The following is a 14,615-nucleotide window of genomic DNA, read 5'->3' as shown; positions in this document are numbered from 1 at the left end:
ATTTTCCTCCTTCTCAAAGTAGATCCTCGGATAGGGGAGCTCTGCCTCCTCAGGGGGCAGATTAACCCCACACTGGGCTGAAGGAACCACTTGCTTGGTCAGAAAGAACAAAGATAAACCACAAAATAACACAGGATGATGTGAAAATCACCCATTAAAAGCTTTAGGAATGTAAGGATGCTCCATATAGAAATATATGCCCGAGATAGACTCCTCATGTTGGCAAAATAAAGGTTATTTTATTGGGTGGGTTTCATTACATTATCTTGCCATGCAATTCCTTTGTTTCTGCTAAATATTGAAAGAGAGCCTGCAATTATGAGGATGTGAGTAGTTGCATCGGCTCCAAGGAGGACTTGGTTGCCAAGCAACTGCTGAATGGAGCCATGGTGACAATGAACCATGATAGCACACATTGTATGGGAAAACAATCTCATTTAAAAATGACTTGAGTGTCAGTGTGTTTCTTCTTTACCCTCATCTGAGCTTGACTTTGATGGTCTGATGCTAATCTAACTTCATCATTGCTGTTCCAATAAAGACTTTTGAAATTCAGCAGTACAATAAGGAAACGTGGGGAAATATCCTACATGCGGGAACAGGGTCTTTATTTAAAATAAACTCAACAACCACCGACAAAAAGTCCCAAAACAACATATTTGCTGCTGTTGCAGAAGACCCTCTGCAGGGAAAGAACACCTTGATTTGATCTGAAGTTGAGGACAAGAACAAAAGTTCAGCCAGAAGGTTCAAACAAACACACGACTCCACTGACGCCAATGATGGAGCTGATCTGAACTCAGAACCCCCACAGGCTAGAGACGGGTGTCTCCATCACACACTCCCTCACACAGTATCCAGGAAAACTTTTGCAAGCTCATCCAGTACTGAAGCAATCCACCAGGTTCTTTGAGTTCCAGGGTCCTTCATGGTTGTTCAGAAACTGTTGCTTCACCAGATCTTTGACTGTCTGGTAGACGGAGGCTACTACCTGTGAGCAAAGACATCATTAAAGAGAGGAACCATGATTTGGCACTTGTAATCAGTGTAGCGCCCACCTTTACACTGTAGTAGGTGGGCAGCTTCAGCAGATACTTCTGCTGTGCAACCTGGAAGAAATAACTGTAGAGGGCCCTTTTACAAAGTCTGCTGGAGGATCCGGGGCCACTCAGAGACGGAGAACTAGGGCACATGAATGTGCAATGGTGCTCAATTTCTAGTAAATGTTGCACACAGGTGAACTGATGCTTTCTTATTTGCACGTTAAGGCTGTTTAAGACTAACACAATAACTCAGGTAGGACTACGTGGTACGTACATTGTCATTATCACACGTCGGATGTATAGTTGCTGTTTCACCAGCAGGTTGTTCCATCTTTACTACCAACAACTATCGGACCATGTTAGGATCAAAACATGGTACAATGGTTGAATTCTCGGAGGTACCAAGCAGCAACTCAAATCTATTATGGGATATAATCTCTGCTCCAACACACTCCAGATTATTCCAGCTAGGCTCAAAATTTGACTGGTCGAAATTCGTTCGTTTGGAAAGCTGACAGGAAGATGTCCTCCTCCTCTTCAACACCAGGTGGCGAGGTGTGTTTTCATAGCAGGTTAATATTGCCTCTTTCTGGTTCCTCTTTTACATCACATTATAAACAACAGACCGATATTTCTAACAACAGGAAGAGGGAGAATCGTAAAAGTTTTTTCCTCTGACACGTAACGTACACGCTACTGATTGTGCAGATAAGATGCTTGCTGTCCCTCATGGTGATGTTAGGAGGACAAGAGTGCTGTATTCTTGGAGGTTTTTGGTCCAGGTTCAGGGGCCAGCGTGGAGGTTGTGCAGATGTTGTCTGGTTTAGCTCTGATTAAGGTGTAAACATGCTGGAGAAAGTGAAACCATCACATTATCTGGGTGTCTTAGTCGGATACACAGCACTGATATCAGTTGGACCAACGCGATCACGTACACATCCGTTGTCCAGTTACAATTAGACTAAAGCAGTACCGTAATTTTTGTTTTGGAGCATAAACGACGTAAACGGTGTCATGTCTGAGTGACCAAACATCCGATCTGAGTGTCAAACTGCTCTGAATTCAGACTGTTGGAACAACATGCTTGTCTCACATTTCTGCAACAATTTGTTATGTCTTTAAAATCACTTCAGAGGAAGAGACAGATACAAAATGCACCTGGATCTTACCCCTCAACAATGAAGCCCGTGGTACCATCCAGTACTTCAATATCTTTGTCTCCGAGGCACCAGTTGATGCTGAGATGGCTGTGTCGGAGGGCCTCGTCGGTCAGATCCACATAGTTGCAGTGCAGAAATAAGATATCCTGTTTCTTGAATGGTGGGGGCAGAAGCTCAAGCAAGGAATCATCCAGTTGCTTCTTGCTGATATCACAGACCTCCCCGTCACTGTTTGTCTGGTTGCCTAAATTAAAGCCAACACAAGTGAGCAACTCTGCTGCTGTTACTCACTTATTTCACTGTTTTAAGAGTTCTTACCTATTACCATGCTAGTGATGTAGAGAGGCTGGAGGAAATGGCTCAGTAATGCACCCTGAACCCCAGCCACAGTCCAGAGGCACAACTTGTCACTTGCAGACATGCAACAGACTCTGGCAGCCCAGATACTGGGATCCAGATAGGCCACTGGGAGCAGCAGACTCTTGGCATGACAATGTAGCTTCATGGGAGTCCACGTGTTCATCGCAGGCGGGCTGCACAAACATTCATTCTTTAGATATCATTCTGACAGTGGCCCGCAAATATCTGGAGTTTAGCAAGTAGAAGTTGACATGATGTCCTCAAGGCTCCAAAATGTTCCTCAACACAAAACTATAAATAATGCCCACAGTAAAAATACAGATATAAAATCTCTCAAATGCAAAAGAAATCCCAGACTGGGGTACTTAAGAGAGATATTTGGCTGCTCCTTCAGGATACCTGTTAGCGTAGAGATGCAGGCGGATGTTGGATTTGAGCTGGAGCTGGTGGCTGTCTGCACTGCTCTCAAAAATACACATCTCCTTGGCCTTTGGGTCAGCATCAAAGAACAGCAAAAGCTGTTTGTACAGAAACCTGAACACAAGCCAGACAACGCAACCTTTGGCCTGAACCACATCAGCACTTTTAGAGCAGCAGAAGCACCATCAAACAGACCAATTGCAGCGACTCTAATGAGTCACAAACAGATCCTGATTCTACAGATACCGCAGACAGGACTTCACCACAGCTCATCTGAAAACAATGTCCAGAACGCTCTGAAGTAAAGATCTGAGCAGATCAGACCACAATAATGTTTTTGGTTAGCCTATAACTAACCAAAAAGACATTATTTACCTAAGAAGAGCTCGTCTGGCGATGACAATGGCGTGGCAGTCATGTACCATCCTCCCGTTGAAGCGAAGCCATTCGCCACTGCTTGAATTTCCCGTTCCGAGCGCCACCAGCTGGTAGCGCTCACAGGGACGGCCCTTTGCATCCAAAACTTCTATAAATAGAAAATTAAATCACCTGGAGAGATTTTGTTAACTTCATAGAAATATCTTCAGTCAGTCAGAGAGAAAAAAAGAATAGTTTTCTGATGGCTCACTTCTTGTTATGACAAAGGTGGCCATGTTGCTTCTACAACCAGAGTATTCAGGACTTGTCTTCAGGAGGCTGTCAAATGTCTCACTGCTGATCGCGGCCATTTGATGTTTGTGCCACTCCATTGCCCAACCTGGAGTAAAAGCAAGAATAAAAACAGGGCTGTCAGGTCTCAACAACCCTTCCAAACTCATCAGGACTCAATAAATGAGTAAACCTTCAGTCTTTGGGGTCACTTCATCAGACAGGATGCATTTGGTGGATGACATCCCACAGGGAGGGGGGCGGTCTGGTAACTCATCCGAGTCCTGGACCTGAGCAAAATCCTTCCTGTCTTCATGTTTCATAAGTGCATTTTCTGGCATTACTGCTTTAGTTTGCCCTTTTAGCTGAAGTGGGATTCCAACCACCAGCATAAATGAAGCCAACACACAATAAAGCAACACAATTAAAAACTAATATAGTCTGCAGGGGACAGAAGAGGGCCTTAACAATTCTGCTGCTTCAATTACAGCAGGCACCAGAGTGGAGAAACTTATCATGTCTGATTATTATCAATATTAATACTAGTTACAATCATTTACTTAAATCCTGACTTGTTTTTAAATGTCAAAGTGCTTAGGGTGCCTCTTCGTGCATTAAAAACACTTTTCAATGTCACTCAGCATAGAAGCAGTCAGAGCTAAAAAACACTCAGATGAGCCATACTTGAATTACCGTACCTGATTATTTGCCTCATCAACCAGCAGGTTGTAAGAATGTTCAGGTGTGGCCATCTGTGTCAGAGAGTCTTCTCCTGTGTTTACGTTGCTGGTGTCTGGGGGTAAATCCTCTGGATCAGGATGTCCACCTGGACATTCCCTGCGGTGGCACCAAAACGAGTAACCAGATTAAACCCTGTAAATAAAGAGGTGGAACTGGTGAGCATTTTGAGGGCTGAACAGTAATGTGACAAATCAAAAATAGTTCCCATTTTGTACCCAGCATGACTGAGCACAGCCAGGAGGATTTAGTGCATCCCTATTACACAAACATACCTTCTGGATGTCATTTTAGGTAGCTTTTATAATGAAATGTGGCTTTTTTTTGCAAATTTAACTTCCCCTAATAGGGGAATAATAGTCCCTAATAGTCTCCACTGCAACTGTCCCATTCTTGAACAATGGTTTGTTGGAGGCTTATTATGGGTTGAACATAGCCTATGTAGATTAATAGAGGCTTGAAGGAGTAACGAACAGTAGTCAGGAGCCTGAGAGTTCAGACATTGTCCAGTTGACACTTGTGGATTTAAAGATCGCCTCTGCATTAAGGTTAGGGTTATGAGCATAACCTGGATAATTACCTGTGGGAGAATATAACCTTGATTAGTACCTGTAAATGAACATAACCTAGATTAGGACCTTTAAGTGAACATAACCTGGATTAGTACCTGTAAACTGAAAAAACCTGGATAATTACCTGTAAATGAACATAACCTGGATTATTACCTGTAAGTGAACATAACCTGGATTATTACGTGTAAATGAACATAACCTGGATTATTACCTGTAAGTGAACATAACCTGGATTATTACCTGTAAATGAACATAACCTGGATTATTACCTGTACATGAACAAAACCAGGAATATTACCTGTAAATGAATATAACCTGGATTAGTACCTGTAAATGAACATAACCTGGGTTACTACCTGTAAATGAACATAACCTGGGTTATTACCTGTAAATAAACATAACCTGGATTATTACCTGTAAGTGAACATAACCTGGATTATTACCTGTAAATGAAGATAACCTGGATTATTACTTGTAAATGAAGACAACCTGAATTTTTACCTGCACATGAACAAAACCAGGAATATTACCTATAAATGAAGATAACCTGGATTAGTAACCGTAAATGAACAGAACCTGGATTAGTACCTTTAAATGTTCATAACCTGGATTATTACCTGTAAAGGAACATAACCTGGATTATTACTTGACTCCAGATGGCCTAGGTGAATTTTAAAGGCTGGCTGCAGGTCTGACAAGGGTTTAAAACAGGCTGCTCCTCTTCTCTGAGCATCTGTACAACCTGCCATACTTTTACAAGATGGAACCGGTTCATGACGGTATATGCTAAATACTGGCGTCAATGTATATGGATGTCACGTGACATTAATCGCGACCACGCTGGTTAGCTCGTATTATTGACGAATTGAACATTGTGGAAGATTAAATGCGTTATTACTCAAAAACGTGACAAGGGAACGTCCTTAACAGAAACCAAAAGCACTGAGGTGATTTCCTTATTGAAACTTCAGGGTTGCTAATGTTTGCTAACTATGCTAGCTTTCCATGCGTTTCCCTCCACCCGAGCATGGCAAAGTTTAAAGTCCAAACAAGCTTGTTTGTTCGTGCCTACCAAATCGACTTATTTCAGATACACTAACATTAATCACAAGTAGCTCACTTTTACCTTCAGGCTTTAGCGTCCAAATCGAGCACAGGAGCGGGTAGCGACCAGTTCTGTCACCTTTGCCTCAGGAACCGTCGAGTTGAGATGAACCTGGAGCTCTACACTAAACTTACCCCTCCTAGGTAATGATAAGGTGTACCATTATATTAGTACCACCCCGCACAATAAATATAATGACTATACGGTACAGCAAGATGTTTCTAACTTGTGTCTGGGTTGGCAGCATCAGGCTTCCGTAGAAATTAAAAAGTACTAGACCAACATAGATTATCTGTTCACGATCGTAACTTTCCATTCAGAATAATGCACAAAATGCAGACGTGAAGAGAAGAACGTTTTGGTCATAATATTGACTAAATGTGCACAAAAACACAGAAAAGGTGATGAAACTGTTTGGAGCTGTTTTATGATATATGGTTGCAGTTAAGCAACTACAGTTGCTTGAATGTGGCAAAGAGGGAGATGAAAGAACACGTCTGTCACATTTTATGCATGGACAAAGTAAATAAGCAAATGCATTTTAATATGTAACATTGCATCCAATCGCATAGAGAAGCAGAAAACTATACATGAAACAACATCATCAATGATCTACTCGGAGAGATTTTTTTTTATTTTTACAAAAATACTTTAATCACAAATTTACACAGGGACACAAAACGCCCTGTTTAAAAAAACACAGAACAACAACAACAAAAAAATAGTAGTAGTAATAATAAATAATATTATTAATAATTATTATAATAGTAATAATAACAACCACAATAGGATGGAACGTGAGATCGACAGGCGGATCGGAGCGGCGTAAGCAGTAATGCGGGCGCTCAACCGATCCGTCGTGGTGAAGAAGGAGCTGAGCCGGAAGGCAAAGCTCTCGATCTACCAGTCGATGTATGTCCCAGTCCTCACCTATGGCCATCAACGTTGGGTGATGACCGAAAGAACGAGATCGCGGATACAAGCGGCTGAAATGAGTTTCCTCCGCAGGGTGGCCGGGCTCAGCCTTAGAGATAGGGTGAGAAGCTCGGACATCTGGGAGGAGCTCGGAGTAGAACCGCTGCTTCTCCACATCGAGAGGAGTCAGTTGGGGAGGCTCGGGCATCTAGCTAGGATGCCTTCCGGACGCCTCCCTTTAGAGGTGTTCCGGACATGTCCCACCGGGAGGCGGCCGGCCCAGGACTAGATGGAGAGATTACATCTCTCGTCTGGTTTGGGAGCGGCTGGGGGTCCCCCGGAGGAGCTGATGGAAGTGGCCGGGGAGAGGGCTGTCTGGGCATCCCTCCTGAAGCTGCTGCCCCCACGACCCGGATCCGGATAAGCGGGAGAAAACGGAACGGAACAACCACAATAATAAATAGATAAATAAATAAATATTAAGAAAACAACAGTACAATTTATCCCACTAGGGGGTGTGCAAAGTGCAAATGATCCTCCGTAACAGTGACGCCAGTGACTCCGTGACACCATATATCGCGGAATTGGCCGAGGTCGTTTAACATTTTATAAAAACCAAACTCCAACCTCAGCCTACACTGGACATTGCAGCACCACACAGAGGCGGCCTCACTCTCTCCAGTTTTTGAAATTTTGTTTTTCCTAGAGATATAAATTGCCATTTTTGCCAACAATTAAACAGTATGTCATGGGCCACAATATCCCAGAAGGCTTTGAAGAACTCTACCGTGAGCCCATTGACACCTGGAGCTTTCCTTCCTTTCATGCTGAGGAGGGCGGCGTGGAGCTTGTCGAGTTGCAATGGCCTGTCCAGCCACGAGTTTGTCTTGACCCGAGGAAGGTCCCCGCAGAACTCATTGAACAGGCCGTCATCCCTGCAGTACTCACTCTTGTATAAGGAGGAAAAGAACTCCACTGCCTGTTTCCTTATCTGGCCCGGCCACGAGTTCCTGCCCTTTGCTCAAAAACAGTGAATGGATTATTAGGTTCTGTCTGTGCTTTTTCTCCAGCCCAAAAAAGAAGCCAGAGGGAGCATCCATCTCAGTGAGGTCCTGAATCTGGGACCTGACCAGTGCACCCTGTACCTAAATGTCCAGCAGGCTGGCAAAGGCCATTTTTTTGGATTGGAGGATTTGAATACAACCTCGATCTGCTGTGGAGCTGCCAATTGCCTCTAGCTCCACTGTCTCGGTCACTAGGTCTTTTATCGACCAGCGTGTGTCCTGCGTGGCATTGAGAGTATACTGCTGGCACAGGAGCTGTATCTCTAATTTACCACGGTCCCGCCACTGTCCTAAGCATGTAAAATCGAATTTTTTCTTTCTAAAACCTGACCAGAAATGACATAAAACCTCTCTAAAACTATTGTCCTGGGCTAGGCTGGAGATAAAATGCCAGTATGCACTCCTGGGCATAATGTTCTTTATAGTGACTTCCCCTAAAACCAGCGAGTGATTGGTAAAACCAACTGGCATGATGTTACACTGCCTAAAAACACTGAAGTGATGCCTAAAACAATAAAAACGGTCAAGTCTGGCCGAGGAGAACCTACCATCACCTAGATGGGACCAAGTGTATTGCCTGCAGTCTGCGTGCATCCTCCTCTACACATCCACCAGGCCATGAGAATAGGCCAGCTGTCTCAGACAATGTTGCGAGGCTGGATGAGGCTCTGCATGGTCGTGGTCTAAAACAGACTCTGTGCAATTAAAATCCCCACCCAGGAATAAAAACTCTTCATCTCCACAACCATTTAAAGCAGTGCTGACTTTTTCTAAAAAGCTCTTCCTCTCTGTACCAATGGTGGGAGCATAAATATTAATAAAAACCAAGGAGTGGTTCTGGAGGTGCGCCTTCAGCAGCAAACACCGTCCCCTCAGCACATACTCCACCTCCAGGAATGATGGAGTGAAGCCCCTTGAAAAAAGGAGGCCCACTCCACCACTGAGGGTGGTGTTGTGGCTCAGCAATGCCTGCCCTTCCCACTCCTTCTCCCAGTCCGCTTCGATGCCTCTGTCGCTGTGGGTCTCCTAGAGGAACATGACATCAACGCGTTTTCTTCTTGCTGTGTTGAACACAAGTGCCCATTTTTTTGCATCTCTGGCTCCGTTGACATTCAACGTTCCAATTTTTAATGTTTTCATGGCGAGAAAAAAAAATCAGAGACAGTTAAAAAATAAATACAAGGAAACATGGTAAACGTTTTTTCAATTCAGCTGTTTCCTCGCCTTGCCCATGTGCTTCTTCAACCTATATATTTCAGGATCGGTGAGGTCTGACGTTGCCTTATTCCTAATTAAAAAGCTTGCTGACCGGATGAAACGGAGCCTGTCAGGGAAAAATATTCCCAGATCAAGGCCTTTCATGGCCTTGGTCTGCGTAAGGAACTTTTTAAACAAGTTTGGAGGGTACAAGTCAATTTCCTGCCCGTCTGGCATTGTGGCGAACAGTTCGCTGCAGTCCGACATGGACTCACAGTCGCTGGCGTCTGTGCCTGCGGCTGCATCCTCCAGCCTTCCAGTTTTACTGTCTCCCTTGTCCTTCATAGCGCTTTTCCGCTTGTTCCGCTGCTTTGCAGGAACAAGCCACCACTCGGACGCCCCACTAGTGCCCTCACCTGCCCTCACTGCTCCCTCACGTGTGCCCACTGCCCCCTCACCTTGCTCCCCTGTGCTCACTGCCCCCTCACCTCGCTCCCCTGTGCTCACTCACTCCCACACCCAGCTCGCCAGACGCTAACCCTGGCACCCCAAATTTACCTATCGCCTGACTCACTCTACCCAGCTCACCTGTTTGGATCATGTCCCCAGTCTCTCCTGCCTCACCCAGTTTAACTGTTTCGCCCATTACCTCACCATTTTTCCCCAGTTCATTCGAATCACACACTACATCAATCATCACACCACTCAAATCACACACCACCTGTTAAATCCACCTTTCCCCCGGCTTCTCCACTCTCGCCATTCATTTCCACCACCATCTCACTCCCTCCACTCACCTCAGTCTCACTCATGCACTTGCTCTGTTTCTCCTCTGCGTGCGACTCCACCACCACTCCGTCCAGGACAGCGGGGCCTCCCTTCGCACCGGACCACTGATGCCTCGCCGCCAGAACGGGCCGCGGGGCCGGAGGCGCTACAGGCGTGGGAGCGGTGGGCTCCGCCGCATCCGGGACCGCAGCTGAAACACTTTAGGGTGGAGGAGGTGGCAAAAAGGATGTAATCGAAATCATCTACCGGGATGATGAATCGATAATTAAACTCCTCCGCCCTGTTATTGAGGATCATATGAACCTGTCTCCGGTGAGACACTACGAGTCTCAGCAGCGGAGACTTACAGCCCAACAGCATCTTTCTAATAGGAGAAACCACTTTCCCATGCCGGGACAGCTCCTTCACAAGAAACTCATCGCTAATAAACAGCGGCACATTGGACAGAGTAATCCGTGCCGCCGGTTGTGTCAGCGGAGTCACTTGGACAAACTGTCCGCCCACCGTGATCCCCGTCTCCACCAACTTGTTAACTTGTTCCACCTTCTCCAGGAACAATACGACCACCCTGTTCATTCGGGCGGCGGATTTAACCGAGCTGTGGCCAATTTTTTGGCCCACAGCCAGCGCCACCTCCTCCACACTAAGCATGGAGCCAGCTCCCACTTTGACTCAGTGCTTCCTGCTCAACCCGGTCAAACTGCCGTTGGCTGCCATGACGGCAGCACGCGGTTGGCCGCCCCACACACTCGCACAAGCACTCGTTAAACTAAATAAAAACCCAAAAAACACCACAATAAATTAAAGTATATTGTTCAGCATTCACTCACACACAAGAAAGGATAGAAAAAAGCGCTTTTGCACAGTTTTTGCTCCTCCGCTCACACACGTCTCACACGAGGAGAGGAGAGGAGAGGAGAGGCAGCCATGACCCAGTGGGGTGACAGAGGCCTGAGGAAGGTTTTCAGTCTAATCTTAAAAGTAGAAATGAAGTCAGCCTCCCGTACCTGGACAGGGAGCTGGTTGCACAGCAGGGGGGCCTGGTAGCTAAATGCTCGGCCCCCCATTCTACCCCTAGAGAATCTGGGGACCACAAGTAAACGAGCATTCTGAGAGAGGAGCGGTCTATTGGGATCAATCAATCAATCAATCAATCAATCAATCAATCAATCAATCAATCAATTAATCAATCAATCTTTATTTATTTATATAGCATCTTTTACAATCCAAATTGTTTCAAGGCGCTTTCCAGAATCCCAGGGCCTAACCCCAGACAAGCAACAGTGGCAAGGAAAAACTCCCCTTTACCAGGAAGAAACCTTGAGCAGGACCAGGCTCATGTAGGGGGACCATCCTGCTGATGGCCGGCTGGGTAGAGAGAGAGGAGAGGAGAGGAGAGGAGAGGAGAGGAGAGGAGAGGAGAGGAGAGGAGAGGAGAGGAGAGGAGAGGGAGAGAGAGAAGGAGAGGAGAGGAGAGGAGAGGGAGGAGAGGAGAGGAGGGGAGAGGAGAGGAGAGGAGAGGAGAGGAGAGGAGAGGAGGGGAGAGGACGGGCACAGAGCACAGAAACACAGACAAAAATGTCACAGCTGCGGCCAATCATGCCCGTGAGCCGCTTCTCCCTGCACACCTGTTGTGCATCAGGACTCTAATGAACGCTCATCTTAAACTCCGGAGGCACACCTGCTCTCTGCCAGATCGTTATTCGTTCCCGATGACTTTCCAGCGTATTCCTGTTTGCCTACCTGCCCGGTTCCGACCTTGCCTGTTCCTGACCATTCTGTTTAGCCTGCTCCCCGGTAAACTCTGTCTGCCTTCTGCCCGATATCGACCTTGCCTGTCCCTGACTATTCTGTTCTGCTTGCTCCCCGGTGAATCCTGTCTGTTGTCTGTTTCCGACAATAAAGCGGTGTTTCAGCCAATCTCGTGTGTCGCATTTGGGTTCTCATCTGGTGCCTGACACAAAAATACACTATTTATACAGCGGGTCAGCGGGGCTGGAGGTCATCATGCAGCTCCGAAGGCAGCGATACCTGTAGATGAATACAGAAGGGGGGGGGGAAGCAGAAAAACTACACAAGAATCAGCATAACTAGTCTGCTTGATGAGGAGGAGGAAAGAGGCCTGTCAGGTGATCATGTTTCTGGACCCTGGCAGCCTTGGCCTATAACAGCATAGCTAAGATGTTAACCTAATGATTAGACGACCCCGTAAGTATGATAATTTGTCTGTCTATAATAGTAACTGGAACTACAGAATTAGTAACAATAAGCTTTTTCAAAGAGGTAGGTTTTAAGCCTAATCTTAAAAGTAGCGATGGAGTCAGCCTCCCGTACCTGGACAGGGAGCTGTTTCCATAGCAGGGGGGCCTGGTAACTAAATGCTCGGCCCCCCATTCTACTCCTAGAAACTCTGGGAACCACAAGTAGACCAGTATTTTGAGCAGTCTATTGGGCTGATAAGGTATCACAAGCTCCTCCAGGTAGGATGGAGGTAGGCCTCTGAGGACCTTGTAGGTCAAAAGAAGGGTTTTAAAAATTATTCTAAATTTAATGGGCAGCCAATGAAGAGACGCCAGTACAGGAGTTATGAAATCTCTTTTGTCAGTACCTGTCAGAACTCTGGCTGCAGCATTTTGGATCAGCTGGAGGCTTCTTAAAGAGTTGTTTGGACACCCTGATAATAAAGAATTTCAATAGTCCAGCCTGGAAGTAACAAATGCATGGACTAACTTTTCAGCATCATGTCGCGTCAGTAGTTTCCTGATCTTTGTGATGTTTCTCAGGTAAAAAAGGCACTTCTAGAGAATATTTTAATGTGTGAGTTGAAGGACCGATTTTGGTCAAAAGTTACTCCAAGATTCCTCACAGAGACTAGATCAGGGATGGGCATCGAGGGCCTTATCCAAGCCAGACTTTCTGTCCTACAGGTAAACACTTTCACCTGGGGTTTCATTTACCTTGGTGAAAGCATTTACCTGTAGGACAGAAAGTCTGGCTTGGATACGGCCCTCGAGGACTGGATTTGCCACCCCTGATCTAGAGTGATCATGTGATCACTCATGTGATCATGTGACCCACCCCCTACAGGACACCCTGGCAGCACTGGGCAGCTCATTCAGTGAGCGGCTGCTCCACCCTCGCTGTGTGAAGGAGAGGTATCGCAGATCTTTCCTGCCGGCTGCTGTCAGACTGCACAATAAACATAACAACCGCTAGCACAATCTGAATATTATATATTCTGATATGTATATTGTATTCACCCTCTGTACTATGTACAGGTATACAGAGGCCGAGTATCCATTTATCTGGATTATTGTAAATATACATCCTCTTTGTATATCCCAAATCCTGTTCTATTTGATTTGATTTTATCTTATTTTCTATGCGTGCTCTTGCTGTTGTTGCACTGTAAATTTCCCCGTGTGGGACATTAAAGGATCTGAATCTGATCTAATCTATCCCTGAGAGGTTCAGGACCAAACACCATGACCTCAGTTTTCCCTGAGTTAAGGAGAAAGAAATTTGAAGACATCCAGGACTTTATGTCTTTAAGACAGGTCTGGAGCTTCACTAACTTGGACATGAGTAAACTGGTATCTATCAGATAAATATGATCTAAACCAGTCTAGTGCTGTCCCTTTAATCCCAATTACATGTTCCAGTCTATGTAACAGGATGCTGTGATCAAGTGTATCAGAAGCAGCACTGAGATCCAGCAGAACCAGCATAGAGACCAGTCCATGATCTGAAGCTATGAGAAGATCATTAGTAACTTTAAGAAGTGCTGTTTCTGTGCTGTGATGAGCTCTAAAGCCTGACTGAAACATCTCAAACAGGCTGTTCCTCTGCAGGTGCTCCAGTAACTGAGTCACCACCACCTTCTCAAGAACTTTAGAGATAAAAGGAAGGTTGGATATTGGCCTATAATTTGCTAATACATCAGGATCTCGTGATGTTTTTTAAGCAACGGCTTAATCACTGCCACCTTGTAGGACCGGGGTACATAACCTGTCACTAAAGAACCATTGATCTGGTCCAGGATAGGACTGCCTATCAATGGTAAAACAGCCTTCAACAGGTGTGTTGGGGTGGTCTAAAAGACACGTGGTGGTCTTGGATTTCTGAATTAGCGAAGACGCCTCAGAAAAATATATAGGACTGAAGGAGTTTAAGGGCTCGTTGGAGAACCTGTATGTTCCCAGAGTCAGCACATCTGGTTATGGTTCAGTTGTTGGGATGGCCTGGTTAGCTTTTTCTCTGATATCTAGAACTTTATCAGTGAAGAAGCTCATGAAGTCTTCACCACTAAGGGAAGAAGGGATAAGTGGATCTAAAACACTGTGATTCTTGGTTAATTTGGCCACAGTGTTGAAAATAAATCTGGGGTTATTTTCCTCAATTAAAGAAGACAAATGAATTGTTACAGCCTTGCGAAGGGCCTTTTTGTAAACCACCAGACAATCTTTCCAGGCTAAATGGTAGCTATCTATTTTACAAGAGGGTCCTAATGTGTGAATTATACCAGGGGGCACACCTCCTCTGATTTACTATTTTCTCTTTCAGGGAACAGAATCAAGAATCAAGCGTGATTCTCAGTGAGGCTG

The 14,615-nt window shown here is 45.4% G+C and overlaps 1 protein-coding gene across 1 annotated transcript; it reads right to left on the bottom strand.

Annotated features, from left to right (window-relative positions):
• Nucleotides 1–591: 591 nt before the first annotated feature.
• adad2 (adenosine deaminase domain containing 2) lies at nucleotides 592–6,120 on the bottom strand. The gene is made up of 12 exons (XM_057055460.1): nucleotides 6,068–6,120; nucleotides 5,356–5,384; nucleotides 5,240–5,268; nucleotides 4,330–4,468; nucleotides 3,825–3,996; nucleotides 3,612–3,740; nucleotides 3,359–3,509; nucleotides 2,963–3,097; nucleotides 2,522–2,736; nucleotides 2,213–2,447; nucleotides 1,059–1,182; nucleotides 592–991 (listed from the first exon to the last, which is right to left on the bottom strand). The coding sequence occupies exons 4-12, from the start codon at nucleotides 4,381–4,383 to the stop codon at nucleotides 878–880; spliced, it is 1,329 nt and encodes a 442-aa protein (XP_056911440.1). The 5' UTR covers nucleotides 4,384–4,468; nucleotides 5,240–5,268; nucleotides 5,356–5,384; nucleotides 6,068–6,120; the 3' UTR covers nucleotides 592–877.
• Between the last annotated feature and the right edge of the window lie 8,495 nt (nucleotides 6,121–14,615).

This window comes from Takifugu flavidus, chromosome 14, assembly GCF_003711565.1.
Source record: "Takifugu flavidus isolate HTHZ2018 chromosome 14, ASM371156v2, whole genome shotgun sequence".
Classification (NCBI taxonomy): Eukaryota; Metazoa; Chordata; class Actinopteri; order Tetraodontiformes; family Tetraodontidae; genus Takifugu; species Takifugu flavidus.
Note: the sequence above shows the minus strand (reverse complement) of the source record. Positions and strands in the feature narration are given on the sequence as shown.